Source organism: Cervus elaphus, chromosome 1 (genome assembly GCF_910594005.1).
Source record: "Cervus elaphus chromosome 1, mCerEla1.1, whole genome shotgun sequence".
NCBI lineage: Eukaryota > Metazoa > Chordata > Mammalia > Artiodactyla > Cervidae > Cervus > Cervus elaphus.
Genome location: NC_057815.1, coordinates 37624626 through 37646010, shown reverse-complemented (window position 1 = coordinate 37646010; position 21385 = coordinate 37624626). Strand labels below are relative to the sequence as shown.

The 21385-nt window shown below is 45.3% G+C and overlaps 1 protein-coding gene across 24 annotated transcripts in view; it reads right to left on the bottom strand.

Annotated features, from left to right (window-relative positions):
- The window catches only part of NCAM1 (neural cell adhesion molecule 1), a 346316-nt gene that overhangs the window by 44541 nt on the left and 280390 nt on the right, over positions 1–21385 (bottom strand). For 14 of the 24 annotated variants that reach the window (XM_043899399.1, XM_043899300.1, XM_043899309.1 and 11 more), the window contains exons 8-13: positions 13296–13438; positions 6925–6954; positions 2465–2615; positions 1969–2153; positions 1324–1420; positions 862–1032 (exon numbers count right to left, since the gene is read on the bottom strand). In XM_043899399.1, coding sequence (XP_043755334.1) covers positions 862–1032; positions 1324–1420; positions 1969–2153; positions 2465–2615; positions 6925–6954; positions 13296–13438 — 777 coding nt within the window. The remainder of the gene's footprint in view (positions 1–861; positions 1033–1323; positions 1421–1968; positions 2154–2464; positions 2616–6924; positions 6955–13295; positions 13439–21385) is intronic. The other 10 variants (XM_043899318.1, XM_043899486.1, XM_043899352.1 and 7 more) reach the window with 1 other exon arrangement.

Genomic DNA, 21385 nt, shown 5'->3' with positions numbered 1-21385 from the left:
TGTCAGGGAGGTGAAGGATGATTTTCTTCTAGTTCTAATCCTGATTACGCATAAAGTCCTCCTAGCCCTCCCCAAAGCTAGAGTGATGGGAGCTTCCTGGAAGGATGAGTTCTCAGTAAAACTGTGTTGGAAGATGGCTCTGAATTGCTCTGACACTGCGTCCTAATCCAATCCATTCTCAGCTCTACCCTCATTTCTGGGATTAAAAATTGCTACGGAAACAAAACTTACTTCACTGAGTTATTCCAATTAAACCTCAAAGGGAGAGTCAGACATAAACACATTCAATCCTCAGGGCAAGATGAGCTGAGCTCAGAAACGTCAAACTGCAGTCACCCAAGGGTCATTTTTCAGATCTTTGGAAATATATCATAGAATTGATTTAAAAGAGCTGTCTCTTCGGCTCTGCTTGTTAGGTTAATGTCATAATTACATGGCGATCCCTGAACATACCCAAGCAGGACTGGATGGGTGACAGCAGAGAACCTGAAGCACATGGGACCCAAATATGCAGAGCAGGGTAGCCAGGACTCCTCTGGGTTGTGCTCAGCACTTAAGCGGGGCTTCTGCTTGGAAAGCAGCTGAGCCGGCCTCATCCGTCCTGGCACGGTCACGAGAACCAGGTTCTGAAGTGCCGGGGCGGCAGAAGGCCAACAGCCCCGCATGAGATGTGACCACACCCTAACGCTGGGGGCCAGTGACGGCGACGCAGCACTGGGACAACGGGATGGCAGGCGGTGGCATCTGGCATTCCCCAGCAGCGGGGTGTCACGTCAGAGCCAGGATCCAGTGAACTCAAGGGGTGTGTGTGTGTGTGCCCAGAGACATCATTCTCAAGTAAACCCCGACTCTGGAACTTACCTTCCTTGGCATCATACCACTTGGAGTGCCACACCTCCTCTCCCATCGCTCTCCACTCTGCTTTGTATTTGAGGATGGGCACCCCACCTGTGGCCTCTGGCTCATCAAACTGCACCTGTGCTGTGCTAGAGTATGGCTCCACCTGGTCGATGGACGGTGAGGATGGGGTGTCTGTGAGGAGGACACAGATGGAGACCCAGGTCAGCTGGATTTGGCCCAGGACGTAACTTCCAATCACGAAACATGACTCTCATTTAACTCTCGTGACTCTCCTGGTCTACCCCACCATGTAATTCTCTCCCAACATACCCCATGTCCAGCTTCTTAAGGCCCCTTAGCTCTCAGCCTCCTTACCCTTTGGTTGCTGACCCTTACTCCCCTTCTCCCCACTTTCTGTCATCACAGAAGGTCATGAAATGGACCAGCCCGGGTGAGGGTGGTGTAGCTGGAAGGTGCGCTCACCTGCTTGGACAAGGATGAATTCCAAAGACTCCTGTCCGATGCGATTCACCGCAGTACAGTTGTAGTTTCCAAAATCATTTTCAGAGTCTGGGGTCACCTTTAGAGAGAAGGAGGTCATGGGTTACAAGTGTCCCACGGAATGGCCACAACCTCAGATCCTTATTTACTGAACTAAGAATAGAATCAGTAAAGCTCCAGCTCATAGAGTTGGTAGATGCAAACTATCACATACAGAATGGATAAATGACAAGGTCCTACAATATAGCCCAGGGAACAACATCCAACTTCCTGGGATAAACTACAATGGGAAAGACGATAATAAAGAAGAATGCATCTCTGTGTATAACTGAGTCATGATGCTGACCAGCAGAGATGGGCGCAACATTGCAAATCAACTATATTTCAATAAAAAAGAAAAAAAAAAAGAAAAGGGGCTCATGAGGAAGGAACACTCTGCTCCCCTTCAGGCCCTGATCTGGCTCCTCGAGAGCAAGGGGCAGGCTGAGGCTGGCTTTCTTCCCTGACCAATGGCTTCACTGCTTAGGATGAGTCAGAGAAGCGAGGGAGGGGATGTTAGCTGCATCCCGCAGCCTGTGCACTCAGACCCCGCCTCCTGCACCCCGCCCCGCCCCCACACCGCCTCACCTCCAGGTAGCTGGCGGATGGGGTGTTGTAGATCTTGATGTTGCTGTAGTTGGAGCTGGGCAGCAGCTGACCGTCGCGGAACCACGAGATAGTGGCACTGGGGTATGCAAACACCTCGCAGGTGATGTTCACCTGGTTCCCCTCCCACGTGTACACAGCCACAGGGCCCTGCAGCTTGGGGGCATCTGCAAAGAAGGACAGCGGCCCTCAGGAAGCCCGCCGTGATCGCGGAGTCCCCCACACTCTGGCTCCCGGCCCTGGGATGGCGGGCGAGCCTTGAAGCCAATCTGACGCTGGGGGAAGGAGGGGATTGGGGCTTTTCCCACGAGCTGCGTGGGGAGACACGCAGACCTGTAAGTCTGAGGATGGTGGTGGGGGGGGGTCCCTTGGAGACACAGCTTTGGGATGACCTAGGGCCTACCGCCGCGGGACAGGTCTGTCACCCCAACCCTGTGCAAAACCCCCCTGCCCAGCGTCCTCCCGCCGTTCTCCTCACATTGCACTTCGAGGTACATGGACTGGGAGTCCTGGCCGATGGTGTTGCTGGCAGTGCAGACGTACTCCCCGGCGTCGGTGTACTGGATGCTCTTCAGGGTCAGGGACGACACGCGGGCGTGGCTGCGTACCACCATGTGCCCGTCCAGGGTCTGCCGGGAGGGGAGGGGCAGCGTCAGGGGCTGAGGTGGGCGGGGCTGAGACCAGGCATCACTGCCCATGACCAGCCTCACAGCTCTCCCCTCTCTGTGGCAACGTCTAGGTCTTGCTTTAGGTACCAACTTGTGGAAGCAAGGCTCCAGAGAGCACCATGGGTACTTGGGTGCATCCCAAACAGAAAAATGGGTCTCAGTTTATCCAAGCGGCCTAGCCTGTGTGCCAAGACTGGCTTGGGAAGGGCAACCGAGGCCCCCAGACAGCTTGGCTTGGCATATCTGAAATGGAAGCCAAAGTCTGGCCAGCAGGCATTGCAGCTGCAACAGCCTCACCTCATGAGGTTCTGGAAAACCTGCACTCCCATCCTTTCCTTCCCGCCTATCTGCTGGTTCCCTGGTGCGTGCACACTTAATGGGAAATCTGAATGTGCCAAATGAAAGAAATGATACAAGAAAGTTATCTTTCTGCAGATGCCTCATTTTCTTGAATGCTTAAAACTAGAACAATTTCATTCCAAAAAAGTCTAACAATCCGGAGCTCAGGAGCTGTCACACTGGAAGTGAGGGGAACTGTGTCCCCTTTCCCGGATGGTGGTACAGAGATTCCCAGGCATATGTAGGATCCTAGACACCACAACCACCATGTTTTAGCCCGTGACACTAGAACTGTCTTCCTGAGTCTTTGGAATTACAAGAACTGGTCAAACAGGCAATCAGCATATGAGCCCGGGGCAATGGGTACTGGAATATTTCCTAGGGGTTTCCCCTTTACACTCTTAAGTAAAATGGTTGCTGGCCTAGGAAGAGTCTGGGCATGTGGTCTGAGTTCAGATCCTCAAGAAAGGCGGTCATCTGAAGAAGGAGTCTAGCTTCTCATGGGCTGGGCCACACTTTTATGTCCACTGCGTGGTATTCCACAGACAGGGGCATGTGAGTGCTCTGCTTATAGCATCTGTCATCCCATGAGGTCGTGCTTTTAAAGAACTAGAGAATACCTGCCTTCAGGTTCCTTTGAGCTGCCGGTTTGGAAGCCCGAAATCCAGTACTGAAATATCATAAAGCAGGCCAGTTTGGGGAGTTCAAAAGCAAGACACCATTGGCCTTAACTGTAGCCTCAGATCTACCACAAGAAGTCCCTCTGTCATCCCTGGTATTCAGCCGATCAGTAGTGTCCAATTCTTTGTAACCCTATGGACTGTAGCCCACCAGGCTCCTCTATCCCTGAAGATTCTCCAGGCAAGAACACTGGAGTGGGTTGCCATGCCCTCCTCCAGGGGATCTTCCCAACCCAGGGATAGAACCCAGGTCTCTTGCACTGTAGGCGGATTCTTTACTATCTGAGCCGCCGGGGAAGCTCAGCACCCCTGGTAGAGCTAGTCTATTCCAGTCATGTAAGCCCCATCGCATTTCATACCCAGAAGCTAGAACACAACTGCCAGCAAGGAGACAGGAGAGCTGAGCAACACCATCCCCACCTGCTGCAGCGAGGGCCACCCCTCTCCGACAGGCATGCCCAGATGCCTCAGTTCTCCACCCCCAGGTGGCATGTGATCAGCCCCAGGTAGGCTGATTGGTTGAGAAGGTGCACCCCAGAGGATATGCACACGAATGTGAGCTGACCTGGGCTGGGGTAGAGGGCCTGCCTAGAAAATCAGAGACATCTGGTCTGTTAGAGATACTGGCTCCTGAAAACCCTTTTCAAGTGGGCTGACAGGGTCCATGGCAGTGGTGGTTTTCACGTGCCAAACAAAATCTTGACCCATCACCTAAACTTGTGGCATCCGGAGTGTGAGGTCATCCCTGCAGAATCTATGAGGGCTGACCTGACCTGCTCATCATTCCTATTTCCCCAAAAGATAGAAGAGTGAGAACACAGGTTCAGCCAACAGTAACGCCAGCCAGAAGCTGAACTCTATAATTTTTTGTCACATATCCAGGACTTGTCCTTGGGCCACCACCACAAATAAGGAAAACTGACTGGAATCTTTCCAAAGTCAAGAGGACATTTCCATAAGAAGGAAGTAGCAGCAGAAGATGCAAAGAAAGTCATGTAGCTAAGAGAAGGACATCAACAAGCAAGCACAAAGGGGGACATTAGCAGTTTTTACTCAGAATAATCTAGAAAATGGTCAGAGAGAAATGACTGCATTGACAGTCCTATTTTTTCCCCCCTTTTATCAGGTCTGTCTAAATTTCTCTCTGGAAAATTTTATCACTGAATGATGTCAACAGAGCAGCAGGCGGCCTTCCACAGGGAACTATAGTTTTGCGGTGGCTCAAGACAGGATTGATGACAGGATTACTTGCCAGATGCCCAGTTCTTCCCTCCGAGGGGGCGCAGACAGACTCCAGGGTGATTGGACTATTTCCCTCTGAAATGATTTACTCTGGCACCAGGCCAGAGTCAGACAGCGCCCCCTCCAAGCCATCCAGACCAGACGTCATGCAGGCTGATGGTCCAGATTCAAGAAGGAACTAGATAAACTGGGCATGAATGAAAAGATCATTATGGCAAGAAGACCCTGTTTTGCAAAAAAAATCCTTAAGGGCAATTATAATTGCTCTTCTCATCAAAACATTTTTGTCTCTCTTCTTGCCGGGAGAAGTCCTAAGGCTTTCCAGAGCTTACAGAGTGAAATTGGTCACAACCCAAGCCTTCTTTCGAGCTCATCTGGATTCGTGGTCTTCATTCCTGACTGAGACAAATAGAAAGGAATGGAGTTTCTAAGCCCCAGCGGGCAGAACTCACTTGAAAGTCAATTATATCCAGAGCGAGATAACTTAAGATAAGGACACTTTGGCAAAAGGGAGTGAGGTGTCTGCTTTCCTAGGAGTAAACCAATTACTTCCACTACTAATAGCAATCCTCTCAACATCTCCTTAATGCTCCCTGATAAATCTCAGCTCCTCCTCTAGCTGGGTCTAAATCTGAATGACAGGGGAAGATGTGCAAGGCCAAGTGGAATGAGAGGGGAAGTGGTTCAGGAGGGGCTGATAATGAACCCTTCTTTTCTCCTATTCCCAATCCTAATGAGCCTGTGACTTCTGGGCAATAAAGCACCCTGTCTGCGACAGCACCTCTGGGCTGCAGGAGGAAAGTGCTTCAGTGAGCCTGTGCACCTAGCTACAGTCCCTACGCTGAGGACGAAGGCATGGTACAAAGGGGGCTTATAGTGAACTAGATTCAACGACAGCAGGCTGCAGAAACTACCATCGGTGCCTGGGGACAGGCAGTCAACTTTTAAATATTAAACGGCATTAAATATTTATAGCCATGACCTGAACACATGAGTTATGTGTTCTGAATAATTATCATTTCTGAGAGACTAGGGGGATGGGTTTACCCAATTAAAATACAGTCCACAGGATTGCCATATTCCACATTTATGGTATTATACAATATCTAAGTTCCATCTAGAGAAAAGGTTCCTTTATATTTTACAGATTAGATTTCTGAACTTCATCTAAAGCATACTGGTTTTGATTTCAATTCTGTCACTTAATCACACAAAGCAGGTCAAGAATGGTAGACATAATCCTAAGTAGGGTCTTGGGTGCATAGCAATTACAATCTAAAGATTAATATTTAACCTCAGTTTTCAAACTAAGTCCCACATTGCCCAAATGGAAGCAAGTAGTCAGAGTAATTTCAAAGGCTAAATATGCTACTGACTTAAACACACACATACACACACACACACAGAATCATCTGTGACACATCACTCTAATCTCATAAATTTAATGCTCTATAAAAGTAACATAGATGTGTTTAGCAATTTGGGAAAACCAATGAGAGATGTCATTTGCATTGCTTCGAGATGAAATGTGATGTGGTAATTTACCAAGACCAATCATGATAAAATAAGCGAGCAACAAGATGAGTTGAGCTGGAAAGGTAAGGGCTGAGTGGGTTTTTAGATCACTAAACTCTGTGACTTTATGATCCAAAGCCACATCAACCAGGTGAGAGTCAAAAAATTTCATCATTTCAAAATGCCTGGCCTGGGAATTGGGGCCATTTATTTCTCTGAGTATAATTACCTGGGTGTGATTTTATCAGCACCAGCAAGAGAATAAGATCCAGTCTTAGGAAATAACAAAGATTTGTTCATCCACTCCCAACACACCTTGCTTGCTCATCCTGCAATGGCACTATTGCTAAGTAACATCTACCACTATGGACCTATTCTTTAATCAAACTAAATTACTAGTTAGTTTTAGCATGTCTGGTTATTAAACTGCAATGGTGAGTTAAACTGTAGTGCTTGCAAAACTAAAGACTGACTAGTGGTCAGGTAAGCTATACCTCTTGCTTCTCTGGTCGAGTCCACGAAGCCTGGAGAGAACAAGATATAAAACACAACAAGAAAGCAGTAAAATTTTACAATATGTTGCTTTAGAGAATTGATGTATCCCACTGCATTCCGTGCACATGCAGTTTCTTTTCAATTCAGAGCTTTTTCCAAGGCCCACTTTCAATGGTGTGTTCACTGCCCAGTTTAACTTAGGATTTAGCTTATGCTCAGCTTTTCTGCCCCCCTTATGCACATTAAGGTGTACAATTCACAGGTAAAGCCTCTCTTAATCTTTGGAAGACATATATATGGCTACCAGCTGACATATTAGAGTGCTCCTATTCCCAAATACCTTGAATATTCCTCATGCTAGTAGGTGACATTGCCAGCTCTAAACACACAATACAGAGATACTTGTAGAGTAGGCTTCCTCCTTTGGATTTGATTGGACAGCTTATCATTCATATATTATTTTGTGCTCATGCATTTTGTAACTCTTTGCATGCATACTATCAAAAATCAAATTTTTATTTAAAAAAAAAAAAGGAATGAAGAAAGGAACAGAGTGGGTATATTTAGGAATGAGAAGAATGCCCTTAAGACTACGGGGCAGGATGCTTGGAGGATATCAAACTCTGAGTGCTGTGGTAGGTTCCAGTTGGTTCTTAAAGGCAGAGGGATGACATGCAGGTTTAAGCATCTTCATCAAACATGGCATTCACAAAGGAGTGAGCCAACCCAGGAACACTGGGGGGTTGGGGTGTTTTCCTACCCACCTCAAGATTTTTTATTTATCCAGCACTGGGGAATCTACTCTGCTTGCAGCTTTTCTGATTTCATGATGGGAGTCAAAAACATCATACCTGATGTTGTTGACTGCCTGACTGTCCCTGAGGTTCAGATGGAAAAAGAACAGAAGAGACACCAGAGACACAGCAATGCAATCCCAGGAATGTGAATGAGTTAGCAAACATTTAGTAAGAGTCTACTAAATGCAAGGAGAGTCTACTAAATGCAAGGAGCTTTCATGAGAAATGAGGGATGTGGATGATGCCACGGGATGGTAGAGTGAAGAGGGGAGTGAGAACAGGAACACGCATGGACCAGAGCAACAGCAGGCAGACATGTCACACGTGGCTGCCGTATCCACACCGCTTAGAAGCTTGCGTGCCACGTGCCAGGGCCGCACGAATCAAGACTCCATCATATGAGTTGTTTGCTTTTCAGATCTGATTCGTCCTGCGTCTTTCTCAACTCACTGTGGTGGTTTTGTGGCTTTTAAAATAAGTGGATGCTAGTAACACAATGCTTCTAGTAGCCTGAATTTCCACCTGTGTGCCTGGTGGGATAATAAGATAAATCATTTTTTTTTTTCTTCTTAGGATAGAATTTCAGATGAACAAAGACTAATTTTTTAATTTTTAGTGTAGTGTTTAAAATTTAAAACGTCTAGCAAAAGTAGATCCCCATGCATCGTTTACCTGGGGCACACTTGTATTTAAAAAAAAAAAAATCTGGCAAGCCTAGTTGGGAAAAGCAGAGGTAGTTCTGTAAGTGGCTAAAGCACACCTCCTGGAAGGGGACTTGGTAAGGACATCAGTCCAGGTCCTGACAAACAGCACCAATGACAGAGCAGATAGGATCATCTTGACCCTGATTATTTGGTGAAGGCATGTAGCCCACTTTAAAATAACCTGGTATGCAAATACACACTTACAAATTGGAATATGATTAGCTTTTCGAAAATTGTTAGTTCCAGGTGCTTTTAACATTGCATGTTTCATAATGTTACACACAAGTCTGTAGGAATATATATACAAACTAAAGTGGAGTGATAGACACTTATCCTAGGCTTTCCCTGTTAGACTTCTGTCCACATCCTAGATAAAAGACTCTAACTGCTCAATGCAGGCACCTTATCCAGCGTTTAAGAGTAAGCACCTGATTTGTACTGAATGAGGAGTTCTTCCTGATGAAAAGACTTCAGTCTCCAAGGAATCCAGAGTTTCAAAAGGTTTCTCTTTTTTGTAGGATACTCTGTCAACTCAAGATACAAGGTTCATGAAATGCCCTTTACTTATTTCTGTCTCTTCTGATCTCAACACTTTGTGCCTCTCCTTCTCCTTAGACATTAAGATTTTACTAGCCTTTCTTTCTCCGTTTCTTCAAAGGCCTAGAGATTTTCAAATGAGCAGACAATGGACTGTTCTTTCAGGGAGAGAGGATGCAAATCACCATCTAGGGGTCTCATTCAGTAAATAAATAGTACCTGAACTTTAGTGCCACTTACTGCTAGTCTTTAAAATACCCGGCAATTTAAAAAATGAGTCTGAATAGGATGAGTAATAAAATGATGTGGATGCACAAACCTTCTTGGTGTCACAATGACCTCCATACACAGAGATCAAACTGACCCATCACAATGTTCAAAAATTTTGGCCAACATATTAGTGACCACTAAGAAATGGATTAACTTTCAGACAGATGATCTTCCCTAATGATCTTAGTGCCCCAACCTTAGCCTAGCTATTATCAGTTGTTGAGTGAAACCAACTCAACTAATTAAAGCCTAACAGATTGATTATAATCAATCTGAAATGAGTGATTGGACTAAAGCTAGACATTATCAAAGATATGATGTGACTTTTGGGCTCATTGTACTTTTTTTTTTGCTTTTTTTCCTCATCTTTTTTGAATGAAGAACATCAGTATTCCATTAGAAAGTCACCACAATTCCATGGTTGAAAGCTTTTGCTCTCCCTCCTCTTAAAAAGGATATATACTAGACTCAACTAAGCAGTGAAGCAAAAGAGAAAGCTGTACTTAATCAGTGTCTACTGTCACTAACTTTATTAAAGGAAGCATTGAGCCTCCCAAGAAAGTCATCAGGATCATTAGAGAGCACCATGGCATTATGCCCTCTACTTCTGAGCCATTGACCCCCGGTGGCATTCTAAGGGCTCAGTACTTGATTTTGTCCCAGTCAATATTTTTATCAAGGACTTGGACAAAGATATTTCAAATAAGTATTCATACAAGGTTGGAAGCAACAGCTAATACAGATGCTGGACAGCAGTTGTATGGGGAAGGCTGAAATACCTGCTCTTGGGTCTTGGACTTAGATCTGGGTCATCATTGACTGTTAGACTCCATTACTTTTAACACACATAAATGAAAGAGGGAGCCCCCACTGGCTGAAATACTGTGGACCCAAAGACCTCTAAGGACAGTTCTGATGAAAACCAGTCCTGACTGGTCAGCAAGATGGACTAAAATGGTCATTCTCAAGCCAAGGAGTGTTTCTGTGTGTGACGTTTTTGGTAATCAGAACGATTAGAGGTGGTTACTAACATTTAAAGGGAAAAGAGCAGTAGTGCTAAATATCTTACAATGCACAGGACAGTCTCAGTGAAGAAAGTCTTCCCAAACTGTCATCCTGACCCCCGTTGAAAAATACTGGGTTGCAACAAACAAAACAATTTTTAATAGAAATAAATATAAAATTCAGCATTACGGGTTAGGCAATCAATTGCATTAGGACAGGACAGGGGATATGTGGCTTAAATGCAGTTCATACCAAAACGAGCTGGGTCTTTTAGCTGACCACAAGCTCAATAGGAGACAATGGAATGAGGACGCTACGAAAGGGCTCACATGATGCTGACTGCATGATGTCCGTGTCCAGACCAAGCGAGCAATAAGCGAGGAGGACCGCTGCACTGGGTGCTGCCAACTGAGAGGGGACGCTAGTGAAGGGAAGCTCTCTAGTACAGGATGACCGGAAAGGCGAAGGGTATGAAGGCCATAAGGTAAGAGCAGCAGGAAAATAACCGGAAGTGTCACAGGGTCAGAGGACCGACTAGAGAAACATCGGAGGGCTGGTTAGCAGTTCCCACGCAAGGGACCCAGTGGCAGGGCGGCAAGGCTGGGAAGCAGCAAGCCCTCTTGAGCATCGGGGCTACCTCTTGCCTTGCAGAGGACTGACGCTGTCACCCTTCAAGCAGGGGTTGAGGGACTTTCTGGCAGTGAGACGAGACAACCTCCAAAGGAGGCTTCCTTCCAACCTTCTGGGATTCTTGCAGGTCATGGGATCTACTTCTCAGGAGCCCTCCTGCCCTTCCTGGTAGACACAACTGTCTATTCTTAGCTCAGTGCATAATCTTGACTTGCAAAAGAAAATGGCTTGCCTCGGCTCCTACAGTTCTGTGACTCTGACAATCATCTTGATACCTAATTATTTATCATGCAACTTCAGACGCAGGAGACAATGAGGAGTGGCTGCCAGATAAAAGTAACATTTACTATTTGGAGATCAACTGGCTCACAAATAGGCCATCTCTGTTTTCTAAAGTTTTAGCCACTCCCAGTGTAAGATGACTGCCAGGCCGTTTTGATGTCAATATGTAATTAATAGAAATGGCAACTTTTCTCTACAGAGTTTCATTTAGGCAAATATGCTGATCGGGGGTTACATCACTGGCCAGTTTGGAAGACTCATTCATGTTTCAGTAATGTCACTTGAAGGCAGTCCATAGTAAAAGAAAGTACAACACAAGCTATGTAGCTGGGCTTAAATACTTTCTCAGACTGAGACTAATGATCTACACTGATAACTGAATTATGCAAAGCCTCCTTGGCTTGAGATGGTCTCTGCTGGACACGTTTGGTTTTAATATTTAGGAAGTATGAGGGTGTATTAGTGACTGGCTTTTTGTTCTCATTCTGTAAAAATGAATTCACAGGTACAAGCCAGAAGTATCTACCTATTAAAGGACTTGAGGTAGGCACAAATCACAATAACCTTTCTGGTCTAGCTTGGCTGCTGAGCTATTCCTAGAAAAGATATAGAATTTAAAACCATCATTAATCTGGTAGATGTTATTTCTGTCCTTCACTTTAGGTCAGAGACATACACTGGGTCATTCTGGACAAATCTACTCTCAAGCTTGATACAGAGAAATCCTCCAAGTGGCAGCCCTGTGGTTTGAGCCCTGAGATGTACATTCAATCCACGTAACACACATGATGAGAGTTAAAAATCTGAGCTGAGGGTTTAATTCCAATGTTGATAAAGAAAGTATCCAAGTAAACACCACATTACTTAATTCAGTTGGTTTTCACAATATCAAACAGCATATGCAAGTTTCAAAAATACTTAGCAGTTCCTCAGCTGAGTTTCGGTTAAGCTGAATTCAACTCTGGAGGTAAAACTTGCAAAAAATAATGGATTTTTTTTGGAACAGCAATTTCTGTTCCTCTTGATTTAGCTTTGTCTTCTATTAGTAGTAGAGAAATCAGTTGCTCAAATGCAAATTCCAAATTTGGCTCTGAAATTTCACACTCTCCCTTTTTAGCTTTATTTGAGTCTACTCTCTCTAGGGATTTCCTTATGCAGACAGAAGAGTGATGATCTATCATTTTCTGACATTCTGGTCAATCAGCAATCCATTATAAATGTTCTTTAAGGCTATGGCCATTACTCCTGAATAGGTGACAAAGTTGTGGCTAACTAAAACGAAGCCCATTACTGCAGGATATATGAAAAGAGATTGGAGAAGTGCCATGAGACGGTTTAAGTTGCTTTAAAACCAAGCTTCTTCCTCCTCCTGCCTTTAGGCCCACTCAATAGCAAAAGGCTGCCCAGTATGGGGTTGCCTCAATTTTCATATATTGTCAATAATAAAGACAGATTTCCGGCGACCTATAAATCCATGTGCTTGGAATCTATATCTTACGAGTCCTTTAAATTTGCCAGGAACGTTGCTGCAGTGTTTCTCGGTTCTCAGAGATTATCTTGCATAACCTGGCGTAATCATCCTCATGTAGAAACTGCTAATTATTTTTGCCTTGAGAACAAAATGATACCCAAATGTGACTGAGAATACAGGCAGACACAAAGGCAACCAAGCTTTTGTGCATATAGTGCATGTGGAGCATGAATATACACATCAGAAGGAAAAGAATTAATAGGCTCATTCTGATCCCTATTAGTTCTGGGAGACATTTCCTTGGGCGCTCCTGTGGTGAAGCTAATAGCACCTAGGGCACCAGGATCTCAGCTTGCCCCTGTTCCTCCCCAGCTCCATAACTGTGCACTGGAGAATCCCTATCTCCATCCTCCTCGGGATGTCTAACTTACCCACACCCACTAACATGACACCTCCGCAGATCCATGCAAGGAACTGTGCCTCCTCCATCTCAAGGGGATGCCGAGTAGGCCACAGCCAGGGCAGGCGGGAGGAGGGGGCCCACAGAACCTGGTGGGGACCTCCAGTGACCGCATCCTATTTTCTGGTTCACTGAAGAGGGCTGGCCATGGAGCAGACTCAGCCCGGGTCGGGTCTGAGTTCCATGGTCCTGAAACTCTTGGGTGACATTATACCTTTTCTTCGCTGCTGATGTTTCGGGTGGATGTCCTCCAGGTGATTGAGGGAATGGGGTCTCCCGAGGCTTCACAGGTAAGAGTGACCTGTTCCTCTAGTTCCATGGCAGTCTGGTTCTCTACGTAGGTGATTTTGGGTTTTGCTGAAAACAGAGAACATTTCTGTGAGTTTACCTGATGTATTTTTAGCTTTCCAGGTTTGAATTATAAATGCACCTATCCAACGAGGTTATTAACTTATGAAGCCTAAAGCCCTGTTCTAGGTGTTGCACAAGATAACGAGCTGAACTCCCCGGGGAGCTGACAATGAAGCAGGTATGTGTCAACACCAAAGTGACAATAGTAACAACAGCGTCCTCTACGGTGACAGCAACGAGCACAATGGTGCAAAGGCCTGAGCAGAGGATCGGCCCGCCTCCAGCTGAGTCTTCAAAAGGAGACAGCCTTGGGGCTGGGTTGTGAGACTTTCAGGAGGTAGAACTTAGCGGGGACACAGTCATTCTGAGGGTGGAAAGCCATGTGAATGAAAGCAAGGAAGCAAGAACGTGTGAGGACAGAGTGGGGAAGAGAGCAGAGTGTCAGGGTCCATGGGCTTGTGCCTCAAAGCAGTGGGAGACAGCACTGGATCCAGGCAGACAGTGTCTTGATCATCTGGTGACAACACTGGCTTGAATTTTATCCTGTGCCTGCTGGCCCCCTCACAGTGTTTGGTCAGAGGAATGAACGCTCATTTGCGTTAGAGGAAGGTTAATCCGGGAAAAATTAAAGATGGAGAAAGCCTGAAGGTGGAGAAACCAACCTGGAAGCCGTGGAATCCCTCCAGATATGATGCAATGTGATCCTGAACATTGTCTCTAGGGGAATAGAGAAGGGGCAGCTTCCAGAGAGATGCTGAAGGAAAGCTTTGCAGGAAGTGGAAGTGAACGGAGTGCAAGTAGAGATGGGGAGAATCCAAAGGAGGGATGAGGAGACCAAATGACTCAGGAGATTCTGAGCACCTCGGAGGGCTGTGCTAGCATTAACTCGAGTAAGGAAATGTGGTTGGTGACCTTCTGGGGGCTGGAGAGTGGCTGGGGAAGAAGATGAGTTGAGATGAGTTCATTTCCGAATGTTTTGGGTAACGCAAGAAAGTACAGGCATTCACGGCTGAGTTTAAATGTTAAAACATTAGAGAAAATTGAATTTTCCCAATTTAAAACAATTATATTCTGAAATCACTAAACCTTCCATCGAAAAGACAGCACTGCACAAATGTAACTTATTTCACTAATAGAGAAAAAAGCCAGGCTAGATAAACACATAATAAATAAATTCAAAGTATGGAAAATTTTTGAAAGGACTGCATTTGCTTTATATTCAAATTCATACGGTAACTTCAAGTAGGCTAATAAAACTACTGCCTATTATATATCCTCCAAGTTGAGGTCTTGATTCTATTTTAATAAACAGAAAACAGTGATGGAGCTGTGCATTTTCCATAGCAAATATCTACTTCTATATGAAATGACCCATATCGTTCAAATATTCTCCTACAGCTTATCTGTCCTAACAGCCTGCTTAGAGCAAATCCTTTTTGAAGGTTAGCATCAAGGCACGTCTAATTCAATGAGGCCAAATGATCACAAATTTGAACAAATTTAATGGAGCCCACATGAGTGAGGTTTTCCTCCAGGAAGGTTCTGTGTCTATCTTGATCAACAAAACTTCCAAGGAACTTACAACCCATGCTGGATGGAATAAGTATTAAGTGTTTTTGTTGAAGAAGAGGTTTTACAGAGGTAAAATAAAAGTTGCATTTCTTTTCTGTTAAAAATCACAAATTGAAAAGTTAAAAAAAAAAAATCAGCCAAACAACTGAAGTCACTGAACTCTCACGGTGGTCTGGGGTCCGAGGGCAGCCCCAAGAAAGCTCTGTGGACACTGTGATCCAGACAGTGTTTGTGGGTATTTTCCTGCCCCACACCACTTTGTCCTAGCAGCTAAAGTTAGCAGCAGACAGATCATGGACAGTTAACACCTATGAAGAATATTTGGTCTTGGTGACTCCATTTCCCAGATGGTTATAAAGGTTGCCCTGTATAAGTCTTTACAACAAGGCAAAATATATTCTTACTAAATCATTATTAACAATGGCTAATTTTGTATGGTCTACAGAGGCTGTTGGAAGGAAGGCAGGCTACTCACCATTAACTTAATCCTTTCTGCACCCCAGAAGCAAGCTACTCTTGGAACTAACTGAAGCCTTAGAATGCTGCCTTGGAAACAGGATGACAATATAATTTATTGTCCAAATCGGGGCCTTCTTGAGAGTGAAAGGCATGCTATAATTACTCTGGGACAATGGGCATCCTTGAGCAGACAGGGACAGTGTGGGGTCACCCTGCTCAGGAAAGAGTCCCTCCTTCTGCACAGCAGCATCTAGAAGAATCTCTTTAGGTTTTATCTGCAAATGGTACTTGCACTGTTGTTGGCCCTTGACTTTGGATCTCTGTTCTGTTCTTCACCTGCCGCTATGGGATTTAATGCCTTAGATGACCCATTGCACCTGTCCCCATGGGCAGCCCTGTGAGCACAGCTGTGCTTGTGAGTTTTCTAGGCATGCCTGCTTTCCCCGCCCAGCACATCAACGGCTCTGCATCTGCCACTGAGGGCCCACTCACCCACTCTCACTCCAGCCCAGGTGCCTGGAGGTCCGAGGAGGGCTCCAGGGCCTCTGCTCCCCTGCACTGAGATGCTGGGTGTGACCAGCTGCCCTTTCCTTCAGGCACCTGTTTGTCTTTCACTGTAACTCACATGGGCTGCTTCAGTCCTAAGGGGTCGGCTAAGCAAAGCTTCTGCCCATTGGTGAACTTGCCTCAGTCCAAGCCCAGAGAGCAGCACAGACCTCAAGAGCATTGGTAGAAGCATAATAAGAACCTGTTGAGACAAAACTACTTCAGAAGGTCCCATGGCAGGAGAAGCAGTGGAAATGCACTGCCAAGTTTAAAGGTAGATAGGATGGGCTTAGTTAAAAGAGCTTCTGGTTGATAACTAGGGCAGCGCATGCTGGAACATGTCCCTGTCTTAGAAAAAGATGGTATTGCTTAGGACAATTACGGTAGTCCTTAATTTAGATATGGCCCTTGCACACTCATTGCCAGCCCTTCTTGAAGCCACCGTCTGCACATGTCTTCACTGTCTAAGCTGCAGGCTTCTTTCCTCTTCTACCTCACTGCTGTGACCCTGCTGCTTCTTGGAAACCTACTCCATATCTCCCCTAATGCTGGTCCCTGATGGCAAGCCAGAAGGCCAAGGAGAAGGAGAAAGGGGCTGGGGAAAGATGAAGTTCCACCTAGTTGGCCCCACCTCACCTGGCTCCCAGGCCCTAGCACTGATCTCCTAAACCCCTGGGAGAGGCCGGAAGGAGGAGGAGAGAAATGAGCTCAAGAATGTGGAATGAAGAGAGAAAGGAGGGCATATATGGGGAACAGGTTACTCCAAGGAGGCCACGTGAACTCTGCTCCGGATGGTGCAGAGGAGTGTGGACCTGGATTAGACATCCGCTGCTGTTACTGTTCAGTCACTGAGTGTCTGACTCTTTGCGATACCATGGACTAAAACCCACCAGGCTCCTCTGTCCTTCACTGTCTCCTGGAGTCTGCTCAAATTCATGTCCACATCTAATATGGATTAGACATACACATCTATTGAGCGCGTCAATTCCTAGGCAGGTTGATAGGAAGTCTGGGGTCCCCGAGAAGGAGAAAGGGATCTAGGGTTCTCGAAGCGGAGATAGGGGTCTGGAACTCTCAAGGAGGAGCAAAGGACAAACATCTCTTTTTCCTCTACATTCCTTCCTCTTAGTCACATGTTTTTTTCTTTAAGCCCGGAACTGATGGTTTCACAACAAACAACTTAGTTTAAACTCTGTACTAAGGATTACATAACAACAATGTACCCTGCTTGAGGGCAGCTTCTCCTTCCTGAAAACCTTCTGGCTAATCCTGTTATCTTAAAATGTAAATTATGGCAATGGGTCTAGTAAGATCTTTACAACCTTGAGACATTCTTTTGATTTATTGTAATAACTAATTAAAAAAGCATATAACTCCCTTGCCAACATTAGCAAGGGGGGCACTCTCCATCCCCCTTCTGAGGTCGATGTCAGGAGCTTTCTCTGTCCCTTGTTGTACTTTAATGAAACTCTGCTACACAAAAGCTCTTGAGTGATCAAGCCTGGCCCCTGGCCCTGAAGTTAAATCTTCTTCTTCGGAGATCACGAATCTGACACCGTTCACCGTAAGCTATCACTATGATTCTCTTAACTTGTCTCTGCAGAAATCACTAACATCTCTTTGTTTGCTTTACTGGGTGGCCGAACAAACATTCTCTCAGCTGTAGTCTTGGGGAAGAACTGTGGCAGTGGAGTGAGTGGGTGTGAGTGTGTGTGTGAGAGACTGTGTGTGAGCATGTGTGTGCATGTGAGAGACTGTGTGTGAGCATGTGTGTGCGTGTGGGTGCGATGCAGGGGGGAGGGTGGAAAGACAAATTGTGCCCTGCCACAGCTCCTGCCTCCTATCTGTTCTGCCTCCTTCCCTCCTTCCCTGGACCTTACCCACCCTCTTCACCCTAGCATGACCTCACACGGCTCTTGACACTGCCCGCTCCTCCTTCCTGGGCAGCCATCAGCCCCGGAGAGGCCTGGAACAGAAGCGAAGATCTGTCCTTAACTAGCCAAGTTAGAACTGAATGTATGGCCACAGAGAAACCACGTGAGCCATGGAGGTAAAGGCAGAGTCCGCTAATCGCGAGTCACTCTGTACAGAGATCTGATGCAATACGTGGTAAATGGGTTTCGTGGAAGAGTGATCACCATCGCTGGCCCAGAGAATGGACACGAAAGCTTGGGTTTGAGTCCTGGTTCCTTGGGTAGGACACCTGATCACGCTGTGCTCAATTTCCTCATTTGCATGATAGGGATAAAAGTTAAATCTCCTTTGTAGGATTGTGATGAGGTTAAAAGCTCATTTATGGATAGTACCTCTCACAGTGTTAGGCACATTATACGTGCTCACAGTGTTAGGCACATTATATGTGCTCACTTTGTGTTGGGCACTATTATTTATTATTACCTTATGGGGCTGCTATCTAAAGGAATTTCCTAAAGACAAATGATTACATGTTTCCACATCCATCTCCCTGCCATAGAGATTATGCTTCATCCCTATAAAGCTAATTACGATGCCCTCATTTATTCAAACACTGGTATCTCTTTTATGCCAGCTGATGTCCCACTGAGGAAGTTGACGCTGATGCTGACACTGAGGGTAGGTCTGTGAGTACAGCAGACACAATCCCGGGCCACAAGGAGTTCACCTTCAGCATGGGGGCTCTTCCAGCCTCGGTGCCTGCGCAGCAGGGCTTGAAAGGCTCGTCCACCCCTCCCGCAGCTGGGCAACTCCCACTTGGGAAACGCAGTACCGTCTGTGAAGGCTTCCCTAACGGCTGTCACACAGGACCAGACAACAAATCTTTTCCTGTAAAACACTGTGCCTGTTGCTATTTGTTGCTGTGTTCAGTCGCTCAGTTGTGCCTAAATTTTTGTGACTCCATGGATGCACGCCAGGCTTCCCTGTCCTTCTCCATCTCCTGGAGTTCGCTGAAACTCATGTCCATTGAGTCGGTGATGTCATGTCGCCCCTTCTCCTCCTGCCCTCAATCTTTCCCAGCATCAGGGTCTTTTCCAGTGAGTCAACTCTTCCAGTCAGGTGGCCATAGTACTGGAGCTTCAGTTTCAGCATTACTGCTTCCAATGAATATTCAGGGTTTATTTCCTATAGGATGGACTGGTTGGATCTCCTTGTAGTCCAAGGGACTCTCAAGAGTCTTCTCCAACACCACAGTTCAAAAGCACCAATTCTTTGGCACTTACCCTTCTTTACCGGTCCAACTCTCACATCCATACGTGACCAGTGGAAAAGCCATAGCTTTGACTAGATGGACCTTTGTCAGCAAAGTAATGTCTCTAGTTTTTAATATGCTAACTAGGTTGGTCATAGTTTTTCTTCCAAGGAGCAAGCGTCTTTTAATTTCATGGCTGCAGTCACCATCTGCAGAGATTTTGGAGTCCCCCCCCCAAAAATGTCTGTCACTGTTTCCACTGTTTCCCCATCTATTTGCCATGAAGTGATAGGACTGGATGCCAGGATCTTAGTTTTTTGAATGCTGAGTTTTAAGCCAGCTTTTTCATTCTCCTCTTTCACCCATTCTCCTCTTCATCAAGAAGGTCTTTAGTTCCTTTTCGCTTTCTGCTATAAAGGTGGTGTCTACATTTCTGAGGTTATTGATATTTCTCCTGGCAATCTTGATTCCAGCTTGTGCTTCATTCAGCCTGGCATTTTGCATGATGTACTCTGCAGAGAAGTTAAATAAGCAGGGTGACAATATACAGCCTTGATGTACTCCTTTCCCAATTTGGAACCAGTCCGCTGTTCCATGTCTGCTTCTGACTGTTGCTTGACCTGAATACAGGTTTCTCAGGAGGCAAGTATGGTGGTCTGGTATTCTCATCTCTTTAAGAATTTTCCAGTTTGTTGTGATCCACACAAAGGCTTTGGCATAGTCAATAAAGCAGAAGTAGATATTTTTCTGGTATTCTCTTGCATTTTCAATGATTCAACGGATGTTGGCAATTTGATTTCTGGTTCCTCTGCCTTTCTAAATCCAGATTGAACACCTGGAAGTTCTCGGTTCACATACTGTTGAGGCCTAGCTTGGAGAATTTTGAGAATTACTTTGCTAGCATGTGAAATGAGTGCAACTGTGGGGTAGTTTGAACATTCTTTGGTGTTGCCTTTCTTTGGTACTGGAATGAAAACTGACCTTTTAGTCCTGTGGCCACTGCTGAGTTTTCCAAATTTGCTGGCATACTGAGTGCAGCACTTTCACAACACTATCTTTTAGGATTAGAAATAGCTCAACTGGAATTCCATCATCTCCCCTGTCTTTGTTTGTAGTGATGCTGCCTAAGGCCCACTTGACTTTGCACTCCAAGATGTCTGGCTCTGGGTGCGTGATCACACCATTATGGTTATCTGGGTCTTTAAAATCTTTTTGTGTAGTTCTTCTGTGCATTCTTGCCACCTCTTCTTAATATGTTTTGCTTCTGTTAGGTCCATACCATTTCTGTCCTTTATTGTGCCCATCTTTGCATGAAATGTTTCCTCAGTATTTCTAATTTTCTTGAAGAGATCTCTAGTCTTTCCCATTCTATTGTTTTCCTCTATTTCTTAGCATTGACCACTGAGGAAGACTTTCTTATCTCTCCTTGCTATTCTTTGGAACTCTGCATTCAAATGGATACATCTTTCCTTTTCTCCTTTGCCTTTCACTTCTCTTCTTTCCTCAGCTTATTGTAAGGCCTCTTCAGACAGCCATTTTGACTTTTTGCATTTCTTTTTCTTGGAGATGGTTTTGATCACTGCCTCCTGTACGATCTTATGAACCTCCGTCCATAGTTCTTCAGGTACTCTGTCTATCAGATCTAATCCCTTGAATCTATTTGCCACTTCCTACTTTATACTCATAAGGGATACTGTTATTATGAAGTCATCATAATGGGTTGTCACTAACAATTTTATGATTATCTGTGTTAGCCTATGAACCCACTGATGAAAACAGAGTGTATGTTATTCATTTTTGTAACCTTGGCAATGGCTGGACTTATGGCAGGTACTCAGATGTTGCTAACCAACATCATTTACTATAATTTATAGGTGTATATATTTATCTCCCTCTTTGTGCTTCTTGGGGTCAAAAGACCTTCTCTTACTCACCTCTGTTGCCCCTCTGTCCAGCAACAAGCGTACTCAATAAATAATTATGAAATGAAGGAATACACAAACAAATGCATCTGTCTTTCACTTAGAAAAACTTAAAATCAGAGTGACTAAGAAAACCACAAATCAAAGAGACACGTGTTCCCCAAAGTTCATTGCAACACTATTTAAAATAGCCAGGACACGGGAGCAACCTAAATATCCACTGACAGATGGATGGATAAAGAAGATGTGGTACATATATACAATGGGATGTCACTCAGCTATGAAAAG